We start from the raw sequence: 24,923 nt of genomic DNA, 5'->3' as shown, positions 1-24,923 counted from the left end.
GGGTCTCCTGCATTGCAGGCAGATTCTTTAGCAACTGAGCCACCAGGGAAGTCTGAAGCATCGCCATGAAGGAGCCCAAAACCCAGGAGACACTGGTCCTTGTTTCATAGGCAGCAGGCACACTCATTCCTACATGAATGTTCAGGCACATTCATATGCGTTCTGCACACCTGCTTCATGCCAGGTGCTGTGTGGGCACCATGTGAGTAGAATAAAATGACTTGTCACTGCCTACTGACCTTGCAATCTAAGGGAAAACAGTTTATAGCACAGCATGATGGAAGCTCAGATAGAGGGTCACAAAATATTGTCCATAGTTAAACAGGCTACAAACAAAGTGTTAAGGTTTCATAAATCCCCGTAAAAACTTAAATGCATTTTTTATTAGAGTATAATTGTTTTACAGTGATGTGTTAGTTTCTGCTATACACAGAAGTAAATCAGCTACATGTATACATATATACCCCCTTGATCTTGGACCTCCCTCCCATACCACCCCACCCATCCAGGTCATCGCAGAGCACCGAGAGCTCCCTGTGTTATACAGTGGCTTCCCACTAACAACACTGTAAAGCAACTAGACTCCAACAAAACCCCGAATAAATCAACGCACACAAGATCGACAAAAAAAAGTTTTACGTAGCCTATGGTTGTCTGTGTTTACTAACTTTATAAAATACCACATTTTACTTTTAACCAGGTATTTATTTTATGCTAAAACATCTGAGGCCCGGGATGGGGGATGAGGATCGGTTATCAGTTTCAGGGTTTGGAATATGAGACTTGGATTGCTATTTCAGAAGAACAACTCTTTTTGGAACACGTTATTAATATTTCAGACAGAAAATGAAGCTTATCATGTAACAGCAAACCTCAAATGCATCTAACAAGATACCTCGAATGTAATTTGAATTCCAGGTAAAAGTTAACCTAATCCACTGGCATTGATAGGGTCACTGGTCTCCTTTTGAAGCTGATGAAAGTGCCAGCAGATGTAACTCAGCCACTGCCCCACTGTCTGGTCATGCTGGTAATGAGGATCAAAAGGGTGCCACGCTTCCAGGAGAAACATGGTAGCTGAACGAGCCTATAAGGAGAATGAACTGGAAACTATTTAGAGTAGATGTGTTGGTACATACAACGCACTTCTAGTCTTGATATTTGATCTTTTTTAAAACAGTATCTGTGTGGATTGTGTCAGGTCTGGGCTGCAGGTGGAGGCAAGGTGAGCTAGATCAGACAGAAGACAAGAGAGAGAACTGCCAAGGTGTGGCAGGTGATCCGGATGGTGGAACTGGCTGCCTGTGTTCTTATCAGAAATCCTGCAGGGAACTGAGGTGAGAGGCACAAGAACCCAGACACAGGCAGAGTCCCCAGCAGAAACTGAGTTACTGGAAGTCAGGACTTCTCACCAGGAGCAAGGCAGGCTAGAAGACTGGAGCTCCAGAAGGAATAATGAGCAGGGATTGGGTTGACAACCTACTGACCAATCCCAGTTTCTGAAAATTGACAGGTCGTAGAACCTGGTAGGGCTTCCCTGGTGGCTCAGATGGTAAAGCGTCTGCCTGCAACGCGGGAGACCCGGGTTCAATCCCTGGGTTGGAAAGATCCCCTGGAGAAGGAAATGGCCACCCACTCCAGTACTCTTGCCTGGAAAATTCCACAGACTGAGGAGCCTGGTAGGCTACAGTCCATGAGGTCAAGAACCTGGTAGGGCTGAGGATGCTCAGTGTCCTTGAGGTGGAGTTTTGACGGATTCTAAAGCAGGAAGTCAGGCTGACTATTCAAGATTAGCTCAACTGGGTAATTTAGAGAACTTCACTTATATTCGCTCACTGTCTGTTCTCTTTCATCCATTAGGAAGGTAATTTTCAACCTTGACAGTACATTACATTAGAATCAGGCTAGGAACTTTTTGAAAATACTGACTCTATTTTAGACTATTGTCCAGACCAGTTAAATCAGAGTCTGCAGGACTGAGCCTCGGCATAGGTTTGTTTTTATTTGTTTGTTTAGCTCCTTGGGTAATTCAAGTATGAAACCAGGCTTGAGAATTGTGCATTAGACTGTTCAGTTCAGTTCAGTCACTCAGTTGTGTCCAGCTCTTTGCAAACCCATGGACTGCAGCACGCCAGGCTTCCCTGTCCATCACCAACTCCTAAAGCTTGCTCAAATTCATGTCCATCAAGTCAGTGATGCCATCCTACCATCTCTTACTCTGTCATCCCCTTCTCCTCCTGCCTTCAATCTTTCCCAGCATCAGGGTCTTTTCCAGTGAGTCAGTTCTTCGCATCAGGTGGCCAAAGTATTGGAGCATCAGCATCAGTCCTTCCAATGAACATTCAGGACTAATTTACTTTTAGATGGACTGGTTGAATCTCCTTGCTGTCCAAGGGACTCTCAAGAGTCTCCTCCAACACCATAGTTCAAAAGCATCAATTCTTCAGTGCTCAGCTTTCTTTATAGTCCAACTCTCACATCCATACATGACTACTGGAGAAACCATAGCTTTGACTGGACGGACCTTTGTTAGCAGAGTAATATCCCTGCTTTTTAATGTGCTATCTAGGTTGGTCATAGCCTTTCTTCCAAGGAGCAAATGTCTTTTAATTTCATGGCTGCAGTCCCTATCTGCAGTGATTTTGGAGCCCCCAAAAATAAAGTCTGTCATTGTTTCTGTTGTTTCCCCATCTGTTTGCCATGAAGTGATGGGACTGGATGCCATGATCTTCATTTTTTGAATATTGAGTTTTAAGCCAACTTCTTCACTCTCCTCTTTCACTTTCATCAAGAGGCTCTTTTGTTCTTTGCTTTTTGCCATAAGGGTGGTGTCATTTGTGTATTTGAGGTAATTGATATTTCTCCCAGCAGTCTTGATTCCAGCTTGTGCTTCCTCCAGCCCAGCATTTTGCATGACGTACTCTGCATATAAGTTAAATAGACTTATAAGCTTTAGGCTGTGGGGTCCTTCAAAATAGGAACTGTGTTTTCTCTGTGTATGTCGAGAGCCTAGTACTTGGTGTATAGATGAAAAAAATAATGGATGGCTACCATGCTTTGGCAAATGAGTATGACTCTGTTTTATAGCCACAGCTTGTAAACCTAACCCTAGTATCTCATAATGAATGCCCAGTTATGAAGAGTGAACTGGGAGAGGTTCAGTGGAGGCCCTGATGTGGCACTAAGGTGGTGGGTCAGCGAGCGGTCCACATAGGGGAGCTCAGTATTATTAATACATGCAGCTGATTGAGTTCCTTCACTTTTAATGCTTCCATTCTGTCCCACTCTCCAGTTTTTTAACCACCACCCATGCACACACAGAGGCACACACACACACAGAGGCACACACATACAGAGGCACGTACACACACACACACACACACACACACACACACGCACTCATGCACACCAGTGGAGAAGGCAAAGAATAAAAGCTTATAAAAGTGACCCATAATGCAGATGTAAAAAACTAAATTACATGAGAAAATTCTCATAGCAAATTATTAAATGTTTGGGAAGATAAATTCCCACTTTTAAATGTTATCTTAAAAAAAAAAAAGATTACTATTTGGAGAGGAGAGAAAAGTGGGACAGAGTTCATTTCCAAAAAGTTCACTTTAGCCCTGGACCTCCCTTAACCTATTCACTTACTGAGGAGAGTGGCAAGCCTGGAGGGACCATTAAAATGCCACTCCAGTGACTTCTCTGGTCCAGTGGTTAAGACTCTGAACTTCTGCTGCATGCGGCTAGGGTTTGATCCCTGATCAGGGAAGTTCTGCATATTACGAGATATAGCCAAAAAATAAAATGCCATCCCATGCAAGCCAGTATCCCCTTGTGTCCATGTTAAGAATATGTTTAGGGTTGGGGCAGCTGACTAGAGACAATTCTTCTTAAATCCTTTTCAGACCAGAATCATCTCTTTCATTTTCTATAGCCAAATCTTCTCTGCTGTTAACTGAATTCTTCATGTTTATTATTAGATTTGAAGGTTGTTTTTGAGAAAAATCTAAGACCTGACAAATTCTGGTCTACTTTTCTGGTTCAGCTCTGTTGACAAGTGAGATGGCCTTTCATTCAGATGAGAACATCCATAGAAATTCCTCTGCTTTGACAGCAGAACATCTGATTTGCTGCCTGCCTGTTAAATATCAGGACCATTTTGATCATGTTTTAGTCAACTTTAGTGAATGTGGCCCTTTAGTCATGTATGAGTTCAACTATGGATTGACAGCAGCTCAGGGGTTGCAAAAACTCAGGCCGTGGGACATTCTAAAAAGAAAATTTGAGGATGTTGCAGGTGCATCTCTTTCATTCTGACTCTGAGCCAGGTTCACCTCCATAGGTGTAGCTGTGGACCAGCCTGGGGCCTCTCAGAAATGCTGTCATTACACTGCTCTTGGTTTTCCTAGAGTATTTATAGAAAGAATCATCCATTTCAATACATGTATCCTTTGTAAAATCTCATTAGAATTTTTTGTCCAGGATGTATCCAGGATCCCTTCATTTAAAGAAAGCCATTGTTAATTCCTCTAAGATATTAATGCGTTGGAAAAAATGGCCTTTCCAGATTAATGTGATTACTTTCTTTACCACACAAAGATAATCTACAATCTGATATGTCCTGCCTGTTCAGATACAAGAAACTCTGAGCTTATTTTTGTTTTGTCTTCTTTTAAATTTTCCAAAGGATGTCTTTTTGTTTTAAGCTCTTCACCTTTATTCTTTGTGGTCACAAGTAATTTCTTTCTTTTCCAAAATCCTTTTTTTTTCCCCTCTTTTTTTAAACCCAGAATGCAGGAAGAGGCCACTTTTTTTCCAAATGCCAACTTCACTTTCATTTTCCATTATAGGTATTATTGTAAAACACTTGGTCTACTAAGTTAGTATTTAAAAACACTTATGCAAAGAACTCTGTTAACAAATTAATTAAAGCTGAACAGTAAAAGAAGCCTTTGAATTTGAAAAGCTATATTGAAAGAGTGTGAGAGCATTAACATTGTAATTCATGTGACAAATAGGGAAAAAGCTATAATTTGTTGCTTTAATCATTTTAAGGTAAAGTTGTTTATATTTACACAGTGATACTGTTGAAACTGTGTTCTTTCTTTGTAAATTATTTCAGTTAAACATTTTCTAATGAGAATTGTTGTGGAGCAAAGAAATATGCCTAGAAAACTAGTACTTGAATTATTTTCAGTTAATCTGACTTTTCAAAAGTTTGAGATTATGATCACATTCAGAACAATAGTTTCAGCCAGTTGACAGCATTATTGTTTGTCAGGGAGGAGATCAAGCTTTGAATTCTAAGCATAAGTAAGAAACCCATTGTGACTAGAATATTTTCTTTGTTGGTATTTTTATTTCATCTTGTCTGTTTATCAAAATATTGGTGTTATGCTTAAGCTTTATAAAACTAGTTCCAATAAAATTGAACACTGCAATTCTAAGCTGACATTTCTCTTTTAAATCCCTTAAGAGTCCAGCCCCTGGCACATGTAAAGATGTACAAGAAGTATGGAAGGCAAAACCCCTGCCCTTGTAGCATTTAACCCTTGATAAACATGCAACTTTTTGAAAGGTGAAAATTAACCAAACACTCATCTTAATGAGCATTTGATTTTTAAAATGAAGTATGGAAGAGAGTTTTATTTTTTATTTTCCCCTTTATTTTAATAAATCAACCAATAGCACCCATTATAGCCACAGTTGCTGCTGCTGCTGCTAAGTCACTTCAGTCGTGTCCAACTCTGTGTGACCCCATAGACGGCAGCCCACCAGGCTCCCCCGTCCCTGGGATTCTCCAGGCAAGAACACTGGAGTGGGTTGCCATTTCCTTCTCCAATGCATGAAAGTGAAAATGAAAGGGAAGTTGCTGAGTCATGTCTGACTCTTCGCGACCCTATGGACCGCAGCCTACCAGGCTCCTCTGTCCATGGGATTTTCCAGGCAAGAGTACTGGAGTGGGGTGCCATTGCCTTTTCCACAGTTACAAGAATATAAATTGAGGAAATGTTCATGCCTCTCTTACCCCCTACAGATAGTCTGCCATGTCCTGACTTTTTTTGGCCATGTCGTAATTTATTATAACCCTCAGAAATATTAAAATATTAACTTGTTTTCTTTTAAAATACAAAAACTAATCTTGAAACATCTGAATTTCTTGAAATTCATTTCCATTTAAATTTCTATACTGTTCAATACCAATCATTTCTAGATATCTATTGTTCTAACCTAGAATAGCATCTTTAGATTAATTTATGGTTATCTAATCAGCAGAACTTGTTTTCATGGATTTTTTTTTCATTCTTAAATGATTTACAAACTTTGAACATGTGAGTAAAGGCAATTCTTCTTATCTCTACCTTTTCTCCTTCAGTTTCCCTTTGGTTTCTTTATCTCTTATCTATCCTTTCTTGATGATTAGTTAGATATGGATATTATTGAAGCAAAAGTCATGCATTAGGCATTTCCCAGGGCTGCCTTGCCCTTCTTATTATGGTCAACACACTCCCCTAACTGTTCCATTGGTCATATCAACCAGTTGTTGTTCAGCTCTGACCAAACAGTACTGTCCATGGTGTTAACACTACCTAAGAAACATGGTACATTCGCTTAATTCCGTGTTGCAACACAAAGTTGAATTGTAGCAGGACTGTCAGTCACAGTGAGCAGTTGGGACTTTTCACTTGCACAGACTCAAGGCCCTGCTTTAAGGCTAAAGTAAGGAAGTGAGGAATTCTTACTTGATTAACTGGTACCAGGAAATATCAGCACCTTGTTTTTCATCTTCTAGGAACCAAAGAAGTTGTTGTAAGTGTGGATGACAATGGAATCATTTCCTTGAACTTTGAATGTGATCAGATGGCCCCAAGTTCTGAGTTCACCTGGTCCAAAGATTACGTGCCCACGGAGGACTCGCCGAGATTAGAGGTTGAAAGCAAAGGCAACAAGTACGTACCATTTCAATTGTAACTATGGGTTTCCTTTTCATGAAAGGAGAGTGAAGCAAGCTATTCTCCATTTCAGTTAAGAGAATGAAATCACACATATTTTTATCTGGTAGTGTAAAAAGTGATCACCAGTATAAACCTTAAGAAATAACAATCCTTATAAAATACTTTTCACATTACTCCATTTAAAATGCTTTCTCATATATTATCTTATTGTTGACTGAATAAAAGGTGAGAATGACATTTTATTTGGGGCAAAACTGAGGACTATAGCCCAAGAGACAGCCTTTCAGATGGTTCTGAGTAACTGCTCCAACAAAGTAGGTGGAGAGGTCAGAATAGATGTGATTTTGGTGAAGGGGGAAGTCAAGCACATGTTTCGGCAGAAGCTTGCTGCTAGTCACGAGGAGCAGATGTTAATGACTTTAGTGCTTCTCGAGATATGAGAAGGTGCAAGAAATTGTTGTTCAGTCACTAAGTCGTGTCTGACTCTTTGCAACCACATCAACTGCAGCACACCAGGCTCCTCTGTCCTCCAGTATCTCTATGAGTTTTCCCAAACTTGTTTCCATAGAGTCAGTGATGCCATACAACCATCTCATCCTTTCTTTCACTTGGCAAGAAGTTGAGCTCATAAAATCTTCTGAAAAACACCCAACTATCTGAAGTCCTGTTCTGCTAGTTTTTCCCAGAGCATAGAGTGCCTCATTTCTGATCTCTGCCCTGAACTCCTTTCGGGGTGTGTTGAGGGTCAGCAACTGCAGTGGCCAGTGGCTTCATCCTTGTAGAGGCAGATGGCAAGCAACAGTTTTTAATTGGCATCATTTATGATGCAAAAAAAGCTTTGATTGGCATTAAAGTGAACTTTAAAGATGATTCTCATTATTCTACGAGATTTTGAAATCTTAAAGTAATGGTGAGGATCCTTCTGGGGAGATGGGTAAGGAAGAACTTGCTGATTCAAGTTCTGGTAAATTAAATGGATTAGGTATAATCTGTTTTGGTTTTTCACCACCCCTTGTGAGAGACACAGTACTGCCCTGGAACAAACTCTATAGGAGAGAGAAGCATGGGAGAGGTGATCTCAAGTCACCAGAAGGCCAGCTTTACCAGGAACCACTGTGTGACCTGGGGCAGCTTTTAATTCCATGGATCTCCCGTTTCTTTCTCTATAAAACAGAGAAGTGAAGGGGATTAATTTTATGATCTGCTACTTCCTTCAACCCCAAGATTTTGAGTTTTTTTAATTTTGTCTTACTTATCAAACTTTGTATCTTTACAGTGCCAACCAGATTAGGTTACATTTGGTAAAGCACAATATTCCTAACTATTATTTCTATTACAAAAAAATCCAATATATCCCAAAATAAAAGAAAGAAGTAGTAATTTTGTTGGAGAACAGCAAGGAAATACTATATAATTAAGACATTCTGCTGTCACTGTGCTGTAAGATCCTTGAAGTAAAACATAATTTTGGTCAAAGGAAAGACAATCAAACTGAAACTATTTCTTCCTTGACTAACTTGACAAATGTATAAATGTTTGGATGACCTTAGACACTGACTAGCTGTGTGACTCACAAAAGTTAGAAAACAAACTGAACTAGACCATTGACCCATACATTCATTCCATAAGTATTTATTAAGCACATATTATGTGCCAGATAAGGTATGGATGCTGGAGGTCACAACAGTGAACAAAACAGATTTCATCCCTAAAGACACAAAGTGCAGGCATATAGTCAATGAAATAGGCAATACCGATGCCAATTAATAACCTCCAAAATGGGAAGTGCAAGGGGTGACGTAACAGGGGCATTGGGTGGTTCTGCCCTGTGAAGAAAAGGATTTTCAGGCTGCCCAGCAAGGGGTGATCAGCTGAAAATCTCTTTACTTGGGATATGCATTGATATGCTTCGTAGCTTGGGGATGGGAGATCAGTACCATCTCCCTGTCCCATCACCATCACCCCGTGGGAGAAGGTCAGGAAAGCCTTCCCAGAAGCAGCAAGAGCGGGTGAGCATTAGGTCAGCAAGGCAGATGGAGCACATGCTCCCCATGATGGGAGCAGCATGTGCAGATGGCTGGAGACAGGGCAGGGCACAGCCCCCAGTCCCTACACAGCCTCGCTTCTTATAAAGCATTCTGTTCTGAAGGACGAAAATGACCTTCAAAGACCTCGGGACGGAAGACTTGGGCATTTACTCCTGCGATGTCACAGACACTGATGGAATAGCATCAAGCTACTTGATAGATGAGGAAGGTAGGTCAAAATCAGTTCATTCATGAGTCGACTCCTGCTTTGACTTCTCAGTGGTTCTCCAGGATTAAGTGACTTCTGTTTTAGCAGTTCAAGCTGTAATTGTTCTCATTTTCTCCCTACAGAATTGAAACGTTTGCTTGCTCTCAGCCAAGAACACAAGTTCCCAAGTAAGTGTCCATAATACACTCAGAGTTCAGCCATGGCACTAGACAACTCTGACAGGATCAAGAGAGGACACTCTCTTGACAACGTATAATGGAACATCCATTGGTAGCTGCAGACGCCCTTTCCAAAGGAGCTGATTTAGCTTTCACTTTGTTCTCCAGAAATACAAAGAACAGTGACAGGAAACACATCCCATGCTCTGCTGCGTAGAGCTCTGTCAGGTTACGTAGGTGTAACAGCTGAGTAATTACATTCTTCATCTTTTGCTACATATTTTGGAATATTCAGTTCAGTTCAGTTCGGTCACTCAGTCGTGTCTGACTCTTTGTGACCCCATGAATCTCAGCACACTAGGCCTCCCTGTCCATCACCAACTCCTGGAGTTCACTCAGACTCATGTCCATCGAGTCCGTGATGCCATCCAGCCATCTCATCCTCTGTCGTCCCCTTCTCCTCCTGCCCCCAATCCCTCCCAGCATCAGAGTCTTTTCCAATGAGTCAACTCTTCCAAAGTACTGGAATTGCAGCTTTAGCATCATTCCTTCCAAAGAAATCCCAGGGCTGATCTCCTTCAGAATATTACATATATGCATATACACACACATATATATCTTCTAGACACAGTAATTTGTATATCTTTTAGGCAAACAGCTCTTTCTAAACAATTTAATGTTAGTGTTTAATAGAAGAACCATACCTCTAAACAAAGACAATCTAAAAACAGCACCCTATGGGTGTCCCTGATGGCTTGTCTGCCAATGCAGGAAACCCGGGTCTGATCCCTGGGTTGCAAAGATCCCCAGGAGAAGGAAATGGCAACCCACTCCAGTATTCTTGCCTGGGAAATCCTTTGGATAGAGGAGCCTGGTGGGCTACAGCCCATGGGGTTGCAAGAGAGTCGGATATGACTTAGCGACTAAACAACAACAAAGACAGTACCTTCCATTTTAAAACTACTGGAAAATAAGGTAAAGATGCCTTGATCAGAGTAAGAATCTCTCTGAACTATCATCAAACCCTTCAATGAAGCACCCTCTACATAAAAGATTAATTTCTGTAGTTGACACCTAAGAGAAGAGAAAGAAGTCTGAGACAATACTTGGAAAGTTCCACTAACCTGATTGGATTGCTTAACATTGGTACCCACTGGCCAGAGAAGTGAAGCATCTGAAAAGTTACACTCTGAAAAAAGAGAGTGATAGTATCACTCATTCTTTTAATTCAGAAATTTTGTCTTCCTTCCTTAATCCCTAAAATAAGACTTCTGCACTAATATAAGAGTTTCAGGGACCCAGGAAACCATATCCTGACCCCAAACTATAGGCAAAACGTTGTATGTTGTATGTATGCACTCTAGGGAGAGGGCCTCCAGCTTTCCTGAAATTCTCAGCAGAGCTGTGCTTAAAAAACAAAGCTCTAAAACCAGTTGTCTGACCTCTTCGCATTCCCAAAGAATACATGACATGCTTCCTGGTGCGGCTGGGTGCTGGTGACTACTGGCCTCAGCTGGAACGTTTGCAAAACCAGCTTTATTCAGCAGGCACAGTGGGGTGAGGGTGCTGGATGCAGGCTTTCGGAATTCCAGGGGAGAACCACTTCTCTTCTGTTAGCTTATTCACCATAAAACTGGAAAAGTAATACCATGAAAGGTGTCTTAAAAGCTATTTCTTTTTAAATTCTGAGAGTAGAGGTTGGCCTGGACTCTCTTTGTTCTGTTCTCTTTGAACCTGAGCAACTTACCCCAACTTTCCCAAGGTCTTAGTTTCTTTTCCAGGAATGGCTATTATAATCATTAATAGCCCCCATCATATAGAGGCGCTGTGAGAGACAATCAACAGGGCATTGATCCTTGAACTCTTCAGGGAAAATATAAATACTTATTGAAACAGAGCAGTGATCTAGACAAACCCACTTGCAGAAGAGTTGTCTGCCTACCGTACAGATGTCCTCCCTTTCTGTTCCCTGTGTTGTGAGGTGGGGGAATGGAAGAGAGAGTCACGGTGCCCAGCACAGCCGGAGCCTGTGAACGCTCCCACTGTCTATCATGCAAAACAGAAAGAGCAGCACCCACTAATCTAGTTAGTCAGACGGCAAACATTGACCAAGTGTCTAGGCAACAGCTGCTCCTAACAATGTTTACATTTAGCATGAAGGATGGAGAGGAGGGAAGTTAGGGTGTTACCGTAGAACTGGAGGCGCCCAGGCTCCCTGGGGTCCAGGGATCATATGGACTTGCAGGTAGTAACTGCCTGCTGTCCCTGTCATTTATGCTGAGACATTTTATTCTACATGAGTGTCAACACTGGTTGCTGGCTGTAGGAGAGAGGGGAGCAGCATACTCAGGGACCCTTCTATTAGAGACCAAGAGTGGTGTTTTGGGTCAGCTCAGAGAAAACCTAAGGATGCATTAAAAACTCTGACGTGAAAGCCTAACTCTCCCAACCAAAGAGAGCTTCTGTGAGCCTCTTGAAGCAGCGTTTAAATATCACAGCTTCAGTTCCTTTCATTGCTGTTGGCTCAGGCAGGTCACTACGTGAATGTCTTCAGAGATGTGATGACAGGGTCAAAGCAGCATATCCAATTTCTCAATTTATATCCACTTCTTCTTAGTATATGTTGATGCATAATTAAGTCATCTTCTTGAGATTTTCTAAGGTCTTAAATGATCTCATTCCTTACAGAGTGTAATAAAGAGTGTGGTGTTCCTTTATTCCAGGACACAGTAAATTCTATTTTAAGCTGTTTTCAAAAATATTTTGAAAACCACTAAACATATGCCTTAAGCCTACAAATAACAGATATTTTGCTGGAGCAAATTAACTGCCAGAGAAAAGAGCCTAAGGAAATTTAGGGCTGAGCAGAAGGAAAAAAATATATATATAAAGCTAAAAATAGAAAATAACCTAGCCTGTCTTGCCAGTTGTGATACTAAATTGCAGTGTAGAAAGTCAGTTTATTGAATATATATCTGTGTATGTATATATATATATATAATATACACATATATATATTCATGGTATGTGGGGGAGGGAAGATATATTTCAGTATCAGCAATGTCCTGCAGGCCTCTTGCCTTTTGATGAACTGCATTCTGTCTGTGGAATATGTGTCTTTCTAAATAAATCCACTTTCATGTAAAAAAACAAAAACATTCTGTATAATATATATTTTATTTGTAGACACTGGTTATTGTCCTACTTGTATATGTACATTTATATATATACTCCACGTGTACATATATGCACAAGCACATATACACAAATTATATCTATTTGGTATGTCCTCTTAGGTGTAAATATATTTTACAATTGGTGGTTATAGGGTGTTGTTTAAACAACTGGAGGAAGAGTCACCAAAATATTAATAGCCACTCTTATAGAGTACCTATTACATGCTATTTATAGGGTGCTTAAATGGAATGTGTTATTTAAACTCCTCAGTGACCTTAAAAGGGTCAGTAAGTACTATGGTGATCTAATCTTAGAGATGAAGAAAGTGAGGCTCAGAGAGGTTAAGTAACTAGACCAAAAGGACACAGCAGGTACCTGGGGTGAAGAAACCCAGGCGGTCTGACGCTAACCAGGACATGGACTGTTTCTGTGCGTGCACCTGCCCGGTGAACCTTGGCGTCCTGTGCTCCCCAGATGATGTCTGTATTCCTCAGGGGCAGTGAGCACTAAGGGCTCTGGAGGCTTCCGGGAGAGTGTGTCCCTGCCACCCACCCCCACACACTGGGCTTCTTCGTAACTGCATCACTCGTGTATGAGATTCCCTGGAACGAAATCACACTTCTCTGGAAGAGACTCTACTCTCTACTCCCCTTGAGACTTACTTGCAGCAGGAGCATCCGGTAGGGAGAAGGCTTAGCCCCTGCTCTCACCACCCTGGGGTCTGTTCTTGATCTGTTCTTACTGGAAAACCAGGAGCGTTCTTCAGAATGGATGGCCGGGACCAAGAGATCACTAAGTACAGGGAATAACCCTGATCTCAGCTCTGCCACCTGGTTATGTTACTAAGCTTTCCTGAGTTTTGTCATCAGTAAAATCAGGGGATAAAGAGAGCTCGCCTTTCTTGAGCACCAGTGGTTATTTATAGTGGCTCACTGCATTCTGGTACCATAGTCACTCATGGTGGCCTGTGAGGCAAATAATAGCCATGTCAGCAGGTGCAGAACACGGGGTTTCAGGAGGAGGTAACTGTGCTCAATCGAGGTGTGACATCAGAGCCCATCTCTGGCCACAGGGGAAGCCCACAGTAGATGGTGTCTGAGCCTCCTTTCAGCTCTGCATGGAATGACTCTATAACTGACGTTCACATGAATATGGAATAGTGCGAAGGAAAGGCATCCCTGAAGCTTAAAAAGGGTAGTTTTAGAGAAATGATGCAATAAGCTTGTTTCCGAAATAGAAACAGACTCACAGACTTAGAGAACAAACGTGGTTGGGGGAGAGGGTGGAGGGATAGTTAGCTTGGGATTGATGTGTACACACTGCTATATTTAAATGAATAACCAACAGGTCCTACTGTATAGCACAGGGAACTCTTCTCAATGTTATGTAGCAACCTAAATGAGAGAAGTATTTGAAAAAGAATAGATTCATGTATATGTATAACTGAATCACTTTACTATACATCTGAAATTATCACAGCATTGTTAACCAACTAAAACATAAAATTAGAAAAGAAAAGGATAGTTTTGCTATAAATATAAGGAAATATTAATGTACATCTGGTACAATCTTATACCAAGCTTATAATTACTTATAATTTAAAACATAGCATATGCTAAAATTTTAAGATATGTTTAAGAATTTAAACATATTTTTAAATTTTGAGATGTGTTTAAGAATAGTTGAGTGAAAGCAAAGGTTGGTTTTCCCTGATAAAAGTGAAGGACTACAAAACTTTGAGAAACAATCATCCTTTTCCAGAGAGCATGTCCAGGAATCACCTCTGATATAGATCTTTTGGCTGGAGAAGTCTTTGTAGACAACATTTTCAAGTTACAAGAAATTCAGAAGCTGATATTGGGAGATGTCAGCCAACTTTTTAAAAATTTCATTCATGTTCAAATGGCTTAAGATATACAGGTATAAATCAGAGATATTTTATCAGTTCAGTTCAGTTCAGTCACTCAGTTGTGACCGACTCTTTGTAACCCCATGAATCACAGCACGCCAGGCCTCCCTGTCCATCACCAACTCCCGGAGTTCACTCACACTCATGTCCATCAAGTCGGTGATGCCATCCAGCCATCTCATCCTCTGTCGTCCCCTTCTCCTCCTGCCCCCAATCCCTCCCAGCATCAGAGTCTTTTCCGATGAGTCAACTCTTCGCATAGGTGGCCAAAGTATTGGAGTTTCAGGTTTAGCATCAGTCCTTCTAATGAACACCCAGGACTCATCTCCTTTAGAATGGACTGGTTCGATCTCCTTGCAGTCCAAGGGACTCTCAAGAGTCTTCTCCAACACCACAGTTCAAAAGCATCAATTCTTCGGCTCTCAGCTTTCTTTTTTATAGTCCAACTCACACATTCATATATGACTACTGGAAAAACCATAGCTTTGACTAGACAGACCTTTGTTGGAAAAGTAATGTCTCTGCTTTTTAATATACTATCTAGGTTGGTCATAACTTTCCTTCCAAGGAGTAAGCGTCTTTTAATTTCATGGCTGCAATCACCATCTGCAGTGATTTTGGAGCCCCCAAAAATAAAGTCTGACACTGTTTCCGCTGTTTCCCCATCTATTTCCCATGAAGTGATGGGACCAGATGCCATGATCTTAGTTTTCTGAATGTTGAGCTTTAAGCCAATTTTTTCACTCTCCTCTTTCACTTTCATCAAGAGGCTTTTTAGCTCTTCTTCACTTTCTGCCATAAGGGTGGTGTCATCTGCATATCTGAGGTTATTGATATTTCTCCCGGCAATCTTGATTCCAGCTTGTGCTTCATCCAGCCCAGCGTTTCTCATGATGTTCTCCGATACAAGTTAAATAAGCAGGGTGATGTATTCCTTTTCCTATTTGGAACCAGTCTGTTGTTCCATGTCCAGTTCTAACTGTTGCTTCCTGAATCTGCATATAGGTTTCTCAAGAGGCAGGTCAGGTGGTCTGGTATTCCCATCTCTTTCAGAATTTTCCACAGTTTATTGAGATATTTTATAGTTCCTTACTTTCTATGTGCAGTAAACCATACTTTATTTTAATATAGCTTCTTGATCATGACTTGCTTATTTGCATCTGAAAAATTTTGCTTAATCTAGGAGCTTAAATGAACTGGTATACCATTGGGATAGATAGACTTTAAATGACAAGCTAGTTCATCTTACATATGTAGCAAAATAAATTCTTTCTTAAGATTCATTTCTTAAACAGCTTAAAGAACCTCCAAATTGAGTTACATTGTTAAAAAAATAAAACTTAACTCTTTTCCAAATATTTTGAGGAAAGTATATATAATTATAATTATATACTGTAATTAAATCATTGCATGTTCGAGCAGGAAAGTATCTTGGCCAATGAGGACATTTGGTTCAATTCCATCCATTTACAGAGAAGGCAGGTAAGGCCCAGAGATGGAAAATGAACTGCCTGTCATCACAATTCATTAGCAGCTGACCTTGCCCTACAGGGAACAGTTCTGGACTCTTCATCACACTGTTATTGTCCCTAAATAATCCTAACCATACCAGATAATCATGATGGTATGATCACTCACCTAGAGCCAGACATCCTGGAATTTGTAGTCAAGTGGGCCTTAGGAAGCATCACTACGAACAAAGCTAGTGGAGGTGATGGAATTCCAGTTGAGCTATTTCAAATCTTAAAAGATGATGCTGTGAAAGTGCTGCAGTCAATACGTTAGCAAATTTGGAAAACTCAGCAGTGGCCACAGGACTGGAAAAGAACAGTTTTCATTCCAATCCCAAAGAAAGGCAATGCCAAAAATGCTCAGACTACCACACAATTGCACTCATCTCACATGCTAGTAAAGTAATGCTCAAAATTCTCCAAGCCAGGCTTCAGCAATATGTGAACCGTGAACTTCCTGATGTTCAAGCTGGTTTTAGAAAAGGCAGAGGAACCAGAGGTCAAATTGCCAACATCCGTTGGATCATGGAAAAAGCAAGAGAGTTCCAGAAAAGCATCTACTTCTAATTTATTGACTACGCCAAACCCTTTGACTGTGTGGATCACAACAAACTGGGGAAAATTCTGAAAGAGATGGGAATACCAGACCACTTGACCTGCCTCTTGAGAAACCTACATGCAGGTCAGGAAGTAACAGTCAGAACTGGGTATGGAACAACAGACTGGTTCCAAATCGGGAAAGGAGTATATCAAGGCTGTGTATTGTCACTCTGCTTATTTAACTTGTATGCGGAGAACATCATGAGAAACGCTGGGCTGGATGAAGCACAAGCTGGAATCAAGATTGCCGGGAGAAATATCAATAACCTCAGATATGCAGATGACACCACCTTTATGGCAAAAAGTGAAGAAGAACTAAAAAGCCTCTTGATGAAAGTGAAAGAGGAGAGAGAAAAAATTGGCTTAAAGCTCAACATTCAGAAAACTAAGATCATGGCATCTGGTCCCATCACTTCATGGGAAATAGATGGGAAAACAATGGAAACAGTGACAGACTTTATTTTTTGGGGCTCCAAAATCACTGCAGATGGTGACTGCAGCCATGAAATTAAAAGACACTTGCTCCTTGGAAGAAAAGTTATGACCAACCTAGATAGTATATTAAAAAGCAGAGACATTACTTTTCCAACAAAGGTCTGTCTAGTCAAAGCTATGGTTTTTCCAGTAGTCATATATGAATGTGTGAGTTGGACTATAAAAAAGAAAGCTGAGAGCCGAAGAATTGATGCTTTTGAACTGTGGTGTTGGAGAAGACTCTTGAGAGTCCCGTGGATGACAAGGAGATCGAACCAGTCCACTCTAAAGGAAATCAGTCCTGAATATTCATTGAAAGGACTGATGCTGAAGCTGAAACTTCAATACTTCAGCCACCTGATGTGAAGAACTGACTCTTTGGAAAAGACCCTGATGCTGGGAAAGATTGAAGAGGGGAGGAGAAGGGGATGACAGAGGATGAGATGGTTGGATGGTATCACCAATTCAATGGACATGAGTTTGAGTAAACTCCGGGAGTTGGTGATGGATGGGGGGCCTGGCGTGCTGCAGTCCATGGGGTCGCAAAGAGTTGGACCCAACTGAGCGACTAAACTAAACTGAACTGAATCCTAACCAAAGCTAACCGTAGAAAGTCAGAAAAGTTAGCTGAATGACCCTAGGAGGTAAGGTCATCCCCCTCATTTTTAGTACATCTATGATAGTCAGGATGAGAACCCAGTTCTACTGTCCCTCCATAGCAAGTTTTCCTACAGTGCTCTCACTGCCTCCGCTTCACAAGAACAAGGTACTATGTCACTACTTCTATTGCCTTCCACTTGTTTAAAAAATCCATACAATACAATTGGTCATCAATACAATTACTGCTGCTACTGCTAAGTCACTTCAGTCGTGTCTGACTCTGTGCGACCCCATAGACAGCAGCCCACCAGGCTCCCTCGTCCCTGGGATTCTCCAGGCAAGAACACTGGAGTGGGTTGCCATTTCCTCCTCCAAATTAATTACTACTCTTATTTTATTTTTCATAGCGGTCCCAGTTAAATCAGAATTGGCAGTGGAAATTTTGGAGAAAGGCCAGGTCCGGTTCTGGATGCAGGCTGAGAAGCTGTCTCCCAATGCCAAAGTCAACTACATATTTAATGAAAAGGAGATTTTTGAAGGGCCGGTGGGTTTTATTTTTAGATTTTTAAACATATTGTTATAGGATGTCTAATAGGGCTGGGAAAGCCCGATTAGAATGCAGATAAGTTGTAATAAAAACCACTGAACGTGGGGTGGGGGGTCTAAATCATTTCACAAGTGGGAAATGTGAAAGGAAATATAGATTGCTTGTATCATATTATCCAAATAAAATGGGGATCTAAAAACAACTTTTTGATAACATTTTGTGATTTGGGGTACTTTAGTTATATTTTAAAAAGTAAATGTCAGACTTTTAATAATCAATTCTGGTCAAGGTCAGAGATTCCACATATTTTGATTTTTCTGGATACAGGATTTTGAAACTGCTCATTAAAAAAGTGTTAACAAGTAATTTTATTAGATTATGATACTTTGGAGTTTGTGTGTTTATTTTACATGGCTTATTATCATCCTATCTCACATATTTCCTCTCTTTTCCTTTTCACACTGAAGAAATATAAGATGCATATTGATCGAAACACTGGTATAATTGAAATGTTTATGGAAAAACTACAGGATGAGGATGAAGGCACATATACCTTCCAGGTTCAAGATGGAAGAGCAACTGGCCATTCTACCCTTGTTCTCATTGGAGATGGTGAGAGTTCTGTGGAACATTATCTGAAAGCCTTTGCTACTTCCTTTAATGTAAATACCCCACCACAGGAAAGTAGTCACCTGGGAGAAGCAGGAATTATTTCTTGATTGGATTCCAATGTTCAAAGTGCAATTTACAGCTAATACTTTCCATAGTACTTTATTTCCTAGAAATGAAAGTTAATTTAAAAGGACACCAAAGTTATCACTGACCCACAGGCAAGACTGCACTTAAATTATCTCATATATAAACAAGTAGTTATTACTAAAATTCTCCAGTGAAGGATACTACAATACAACCCAGGCTGTATTATGTCTCAGAAACTATGAAACTCTCTTGTAATGTGTACCTGCTTTAAATTACTTAAATGAAGAAGAAAAATATGCATGAACAGAGCATGTCAAATCAGTTAATCATCCATTACAACTTGGTTGTATGGCAGCTGTTATTAAGCCAGTGTGGAAATCACCAAGATTTAAAATGTAGTATTTAATAAAGCAATGGAAACGCTGGCCAGGTCTCTACATTGGCAGTAGCCAAAGCTATTTGACTGTTTCCTGACTTCATGACCTTGAACAAGTTTCTTAGCCTTCCTAAGCCTTTTTCTTCATCTATGAATAATTAAAACAAATAAGGTGGTCTGACGTGAGTGTTATAATAATGAATGTAAATAACTTAGCACAGTGACTGGCATGTACGCTTATACCGCCCAACTCTATTTCGTATTTCTTTGTTTTTCAATTTCAGTTTATAAAAAGCTCCAGAAAGAAGCTGAATTCCAGCGTCAAGAATGGATTAGGAAACAAGGTAAAAGTAGGCAGTGAATAAAGAGAAAATCTTCAGTTTCTTGAACAAAATATTATAAGGTTATTTCCATAACAAACTAAAATGAATATTATTGCTTTGTTAATAATATCCTGATAAATAAAAGTAATTGAAAACATTTATTACAAATGATTAAAGTATTATACACTTTATTACACATTTTAAAATATTTTAAAACTAAATCTTCAATTTCAAAAATTTCACTTTAAACATAAATCAACTTAGAATTTAAGAATGAGTTTGGATTTTTGCTTTCATGATTAACATTGCTGCTTACTGATGTCATTAAAATTTTATAGGTCCACATTTCGCTGAGTATTTGAGCTGGGAAGTGACTGGTGAATGTAATGTACTATTAAAATGCAAGGTAAGAAGTAAATAAAATTTTAATAATTCGGTACAAAGAGAATAAACATAAAATAGAATGTGAGAAGAAAAGGAAGATCAATTTCTTATCTCCTCCATTCTTATCTCCTCTTATCTCTTATCATTTGCACCAAAATGATAAGTGATATGCCCTTACTGTTGAATGTTACTGTAATCGTTGGTTGGTAAGAAATATTTAAAATAAAACAATATAAAAATATGGAAAGTCAAGATGATTGTTTTAATTCATCACACATGTCCTAGTTAATAAAAACAGACTTTTTTAAAATTAAGACTTTTTTTAAAAAAAAGCAGTTTTAGGTTCAGTGCAAAATTTAAGAGAAAGGTACATGGATTTCCCACTTACCATTGTCCCTATATGTGCATAGCCTCCTTCATTATTAACATGCCCACCAAAATGGTACAAGTGTTACAACTGATGAACCCACATGGACACATCATCACCCAAAGTCCATAGCTGACATTCTGTTTCACTCTGTGAGTTTGCACAAAGGTATAAAAACCTGTACCATCATTATTGTATCATACAGAGTATTTTCACTGCCCCCAAAACCTTGTGCACTGCCTGCTCATCCCCACTAACCCTCCCTCTACACCTGCTGCCCCACACTTTGCAGCACATGGGATCTTAGTTCCTCAACCAGGGATCAAACCTGCATCCCCTGCATTGGAAGATGGGTTCTTAATCACTGGACCACTCTGGAAGTCCCTGAAATTGTTTTCTTGATTTGTATGAAGTCTTTACTTTTTCATACAGGCTTAATTATACAAGAAATACATTAATATACTCTCCCTCATAAAAAATTCTAACATCATAGATAAAGCTTAAGCTCCCTTTAAGCATATGAAGTCATTTAGCCCATTTGAAATTTGTGAGATGATGTATGGACATAGGATTTAAATGACTTTCCTAAAAATTGCTAAGTGACTAATTTATTAAACCATACTTGATGGATGCTAACTAAACTCACTGCAGTAATGACTTTGCAAAAATGCATATATCAAATCATTGTGTTGTATACACTAGACATATCCAATATTATATCAACTATATCTCAATAAAATTGGAAAAATATTTAATTTAAAAGATTTCTTTACTGTATTTCCCCTTCGCATTTATTTGCAAATCTTCATTTATCTTACAAAAGTAGTTAGCTATAGATAGGGGCTTCTACATTCTGATACCTTAATAAAGTCATTTGTTTTTGTGACACAGACTATTATTTTAATCTAATGGGATTTGTGTTTCTTTGGATTTCAAATTTTTATATTTTACTTAAGTCTGTATGTTAGTTTGTATGCTTCTATGCTTTCTTGTCTACAAGATGATTTTAAAGTCTATTTTTTTCTGCTGGAAATAAAGATGCTATTAATTTACATTTATTCTTTTGTGTCTGTTTTATTCTAAACTCTAACAGTTAAAACAGCTTTCAGTTGATTTCTCTTGAAATCTCTACTTTTTCTTATATCCAATGCTACATTAAGAATTATTTAATTTCATAAAATAACATTCCTTTATCTTGAGAAGTATAACTACTATTTCTCTCCTAGGTGGCGAATATTAAGAAAGAAACTAGTATTATATGGTACAAAGATGATAGGGAGATTTCAGTGGATGAAAAGCATGACTTTAAGGATGGCATATGTACCCTCCTTATAACAGAGGTAGGTGACTATAAACATAAAATGTAGCATATTATTTCTGTACCCCACATTCTTCCAAAATACAGAGACTAGATTATGTGTTCCTTTGCCCTGGGCATAGATCCTTGCCCTGACGTCACCCAAAAAACAAGCGGTAAAGACACAAAGCTTCTCTCACTTTGTGATAAGTGAGGGTTTGTCAGACGTCCACACAGTGTTGGCAGGACACCACAACTCTTGCCTCTCTGAGCTAGTTTTTCTCATAGATGGGTGAGTGGCAGGGCAGTTAAGCGAACTGTTCTTTGTTTGCTTTTCAGCTTCAACTCGTTCCCTAAAGGCATAGAGACAATCAGACATAGTATTTATTTCAGTATAGATTTTTATTTACTTTTTGTCTAAAAGAAGCTACCTTTCAAATACATGTCTCATTAGTTCTTAAAATGAAGGCAGAGCAAATTAAGCCTCAAGTCAATTGTCACCTTAGAGGGTGAAAACTCGGGGCTGCTGGCTAGCCCAGCTTTGATGGATAGTCCCTCTGGGAACTGGTCGTTGCTCACATGGCTGAATGCTTGTTCAGTGTGTTTTGATGGCAGTTCTATAAATCATGGGTCCTGAAAAATGCAAATGCCATATCCTGAGGCTACAATGTGGTGTATCTCTTCTCCACTCAGTTTTCCAAGAAAGATGCTGGGATTTATGAAGTTGTCCTGAAAGACGATAGAGGAAAAGATAAAAGCAGATTGAAGCTTGTGGATGAAGGTCAGTCCACCGGGGTCCATTCTTTGTGTTCCATACACCAGTGACCAGAATTCTAAGTGAGACTGAGCTGGGTGATTCAAATCATGCTCATCTTTTGTCTATAGGTTTTGTTTTAATTGTCATTACAGCAGAGCGAATTTTATTAAAAAACAAAAACTTCACTTTTAGTCTTCCTTTCAAGTCAGAAATGTAGTTTTGATCCTCAGAGAATGTATAGCTGACAATCCACTAGAGGTCTGTTTTCAAATTTTTGTTTCAAACCTATGAAGACTGTCTCAGGATCAAATACTACCGTGAAAAGCATGTCTCAAAATAGTCCACTATTTTAAAGGTGACAGGAAAGGTTATACATGGAACGCGAAGCCTCTCAGTAACAGAGCAAGAAAACAATTTCCATTTTCCCAAGACCTCTGATGACAATTATATCATGATAAAGAAAACCTACATGGGACGCCCACATTTCCAATTTTGTTCCTGAGCAAGATCTTTAACAACATTGCTGACGAACAGCAGAAGTCTGACTTTGATTTTACCTTCCTACTTTTGGTGGAGGCAGGACTAAATGTGCTTCTTGTTTATTGGCAAAAAGCATTAATTAGGCTGAGAAATATCAGGGAACTTAGATGGTTAATTCACCATGAATTGATACCACAGATAAGAAAACTTCCTCTAATGTAAACGAAGCCTTCCTGGGACTTAGGAAGAAGGGAATTCTAAAGCAAAAAACACTCCTGGGATTCTCACTGTGGCTCTTTCTCTAGAATGTAAATATGGTGACGGTTTACAAAGAATTCGAGAGAACAAATATATCAAAATAGGAGCAGAGATCTTTTAAAACTTGATAACAATTGAGTTCTTTCATCAAAGAGCTTGTTTTAACAATTGGTCAATAAGTCCATCTTGTGACAGGATGCTTTTGAGAGCGTATGTGACTAATAGTGTGAGACTGAACTTGACATTGAGCATTTTTATGCTAAAGCTTTATGAATCTCTTTCCACAGCCTTCAGAGAGCTAATGACTGAAGTATGTAGAACAATAGGTAAGTTCTCACAAGGCAATACTTCCTTATTCTCTGGGGTGGGTTTGGTTTTGTTCAATCATGTCTGATTCTTTGTGACCCCATGGACCTTAGGCTCCTCTGTCCATGGACTTCTCCAGGCAAGAATACTGGAGTGGGTTGCCATTTCCTTCTCGAGGGGATCTTCCCTTCTCAGGGATCGAACCTGTGTCTCCTGCATTGGCAGGGGAATTCTTTACCACTTAGCCACCTGGGAAGACTGGGATGGGCTTACAGGTGTGTTAAATACATGTTTTCTTCTTGCAGCTTTGTCTGCAACAGATTTGAAGATCCAGAGCACAGCTGAGGGCATCCGGCTATACTCTTTTGTTACTTACTACGTGGATGATCTGAAAGTTAACTGGTCCCACAAGTAAGTGAATAAAAACCTAACTGCTGTGTAGAAGTCCTTTCTCCACTCAGAGGAAGGACTGGGGCAAACAACCACCCTCTGTTAAGGAGGTCCTCAGGTAAGGAGTCTTCTTACTTCTCAGGTCTGATGTTGAGGAGCATAGGACAGAAACATCCAGGCCATCCCTTCAGTGTGAGGTTAGCACTCTCCCTTAGCGTGGATGTGGTGAGGCCAGTCATGGCTTGGAGCATCTGTCTCCTTGACCTGTTGTTGTTCAGTCGCCCAGTTGTGTCTGACTCTTTGCGACCCCGTGGAGTGCAGCACGCCAGGTTCCTCTGTCCTCCACTGCCAGGAGCCAGGGTGAGGAATCCCGCCCGTGACAAGGTCATGAGGAAGGAAGCTGACATACGCAAGGCGTGCTCAGACTTCAGGGGCCCCTCTGGAAATTCCTAAGCATGTACCCCAACAAAAATCTGCCGCCTTTTGTGCTTTGCTTTTTCACTCTTCTGACATTTTCTGGAAAAGGTCAATTCAGGGCTTTAGTCTTCTGCATTTGAAAGAGTGTTTCAATCCAAAAACCCTCTGATGGCTTTCTAGCCTGCCTGCAGGACTCGTACAGCTGCTCATGTGATTGTTTGAGGCCTCCTGACCGCAGGAGGCACAGGAAGCTTAAAACATCCTAGGAATGTAGGAGCTTCCGAGGAGTCAAAATCTTTAGAATAGGACTGATTAAACGTTTCATTTGTTGAGTCAATGCTTGCTGCCAAATTTTCATATCCTTTATTTTTAGATATAGTTGGTATATAGAAAAACAAGTAGTAGACCTGGTATTAGCAACATTAGATCTTTGAGTTAAGTACCTTCTTTGTTATATCCCACTGCACCTTTGTTTCTATAGAGATGTAACTTTAATGCTTTAAGGAGATGCAGATTAAAGAAAAACACTTCAGGGGAAACAAAATTAACATTCATTAAGGAAGAGAGCCAAAAAGTGTTAACAAGCCTCTTGGCCAAAAGATAATGTAAATCACCTGAGACCTTTTGTATACAAAATGATATACGGAAAGAATCTGGGTTGCGAACGCTACATAATTT

At 39.9% G+C, this 24,923-nt stretch overlaps 1 protein-coding gene across 2 annotated transcripts in view; it reads left to right on the top strand.

Moving 5' to 3' along the window:
* Positions 1 to 24,923, top strand: part of MYOM1 (myomesin 1) — a 119,219-nt gene that overhangs the window by 80,526 nt on the left and 13,770 nt on the right. For both annotated transcript variants that reach the window (XM_018039756.1, XM_018039757.1), the window contains 11 exons: positions 6,797 to 6,953; positions 9,109 to 9,215; positions 9,338 to 9,382; positions 18,052 to 18,188; positions 18,659 to 18,803; positions 19,551 to 19,610; positions 19,928 to 19,995; positions 21,567 to 21,680; positions 22,331 to 22,418; positions 23,420 to 23,458; positions 23,744 to 23,849. In XM_018039756.1, coding sequence (XP_017895245.1) covers positions 6,797 to 6,953; positions 9,109 to 9,215; positions 9,338 to 9,382; positions 18,052 to 18,188; positions 18,659 to 18,803; positions 19,551 to 19,610; positions 19,928 to 19,995; positions 21,567 to 21,680; positions 22,331 to 22,418; positions 23,420 to 23,458; positions 23,744 to 23,849 — 1,066 coding nt within the window. The remainder of the gene's footprint in view (positions 1 to 6,796; positions 6,954 to 9,108; positions 9,216 to 9,337; positions 9,383 to 18,051; positions 18,189 to 18,658; positions 18,804 to 19,550; positions 19,611 to 19,927; positions 19,996 to 21,566; positions 21,681 to 22,330; positions 22,419 to 23,419; positions 23,459 to 23,743; positions 23,850 to 24,923) is intronic.

This window comes from Capra hircus, chromosome 24, assembly GCF_001704415.2.
Source record: "Capra hircus breed San Clemente chromosome 24, ASM170441v1, whole genome shotgun sequence".
NCBI classification, from domain to species: Eukaryota; Metazoa; Chordata; class Mammalia; order Artiodactyla; family Bovidae; genus Capra; species Capra hircus.
Note: the sequence above shows the minus strand (reverse complement) of the source record. Positions and strands in the feature narration are given on the sequence as shown.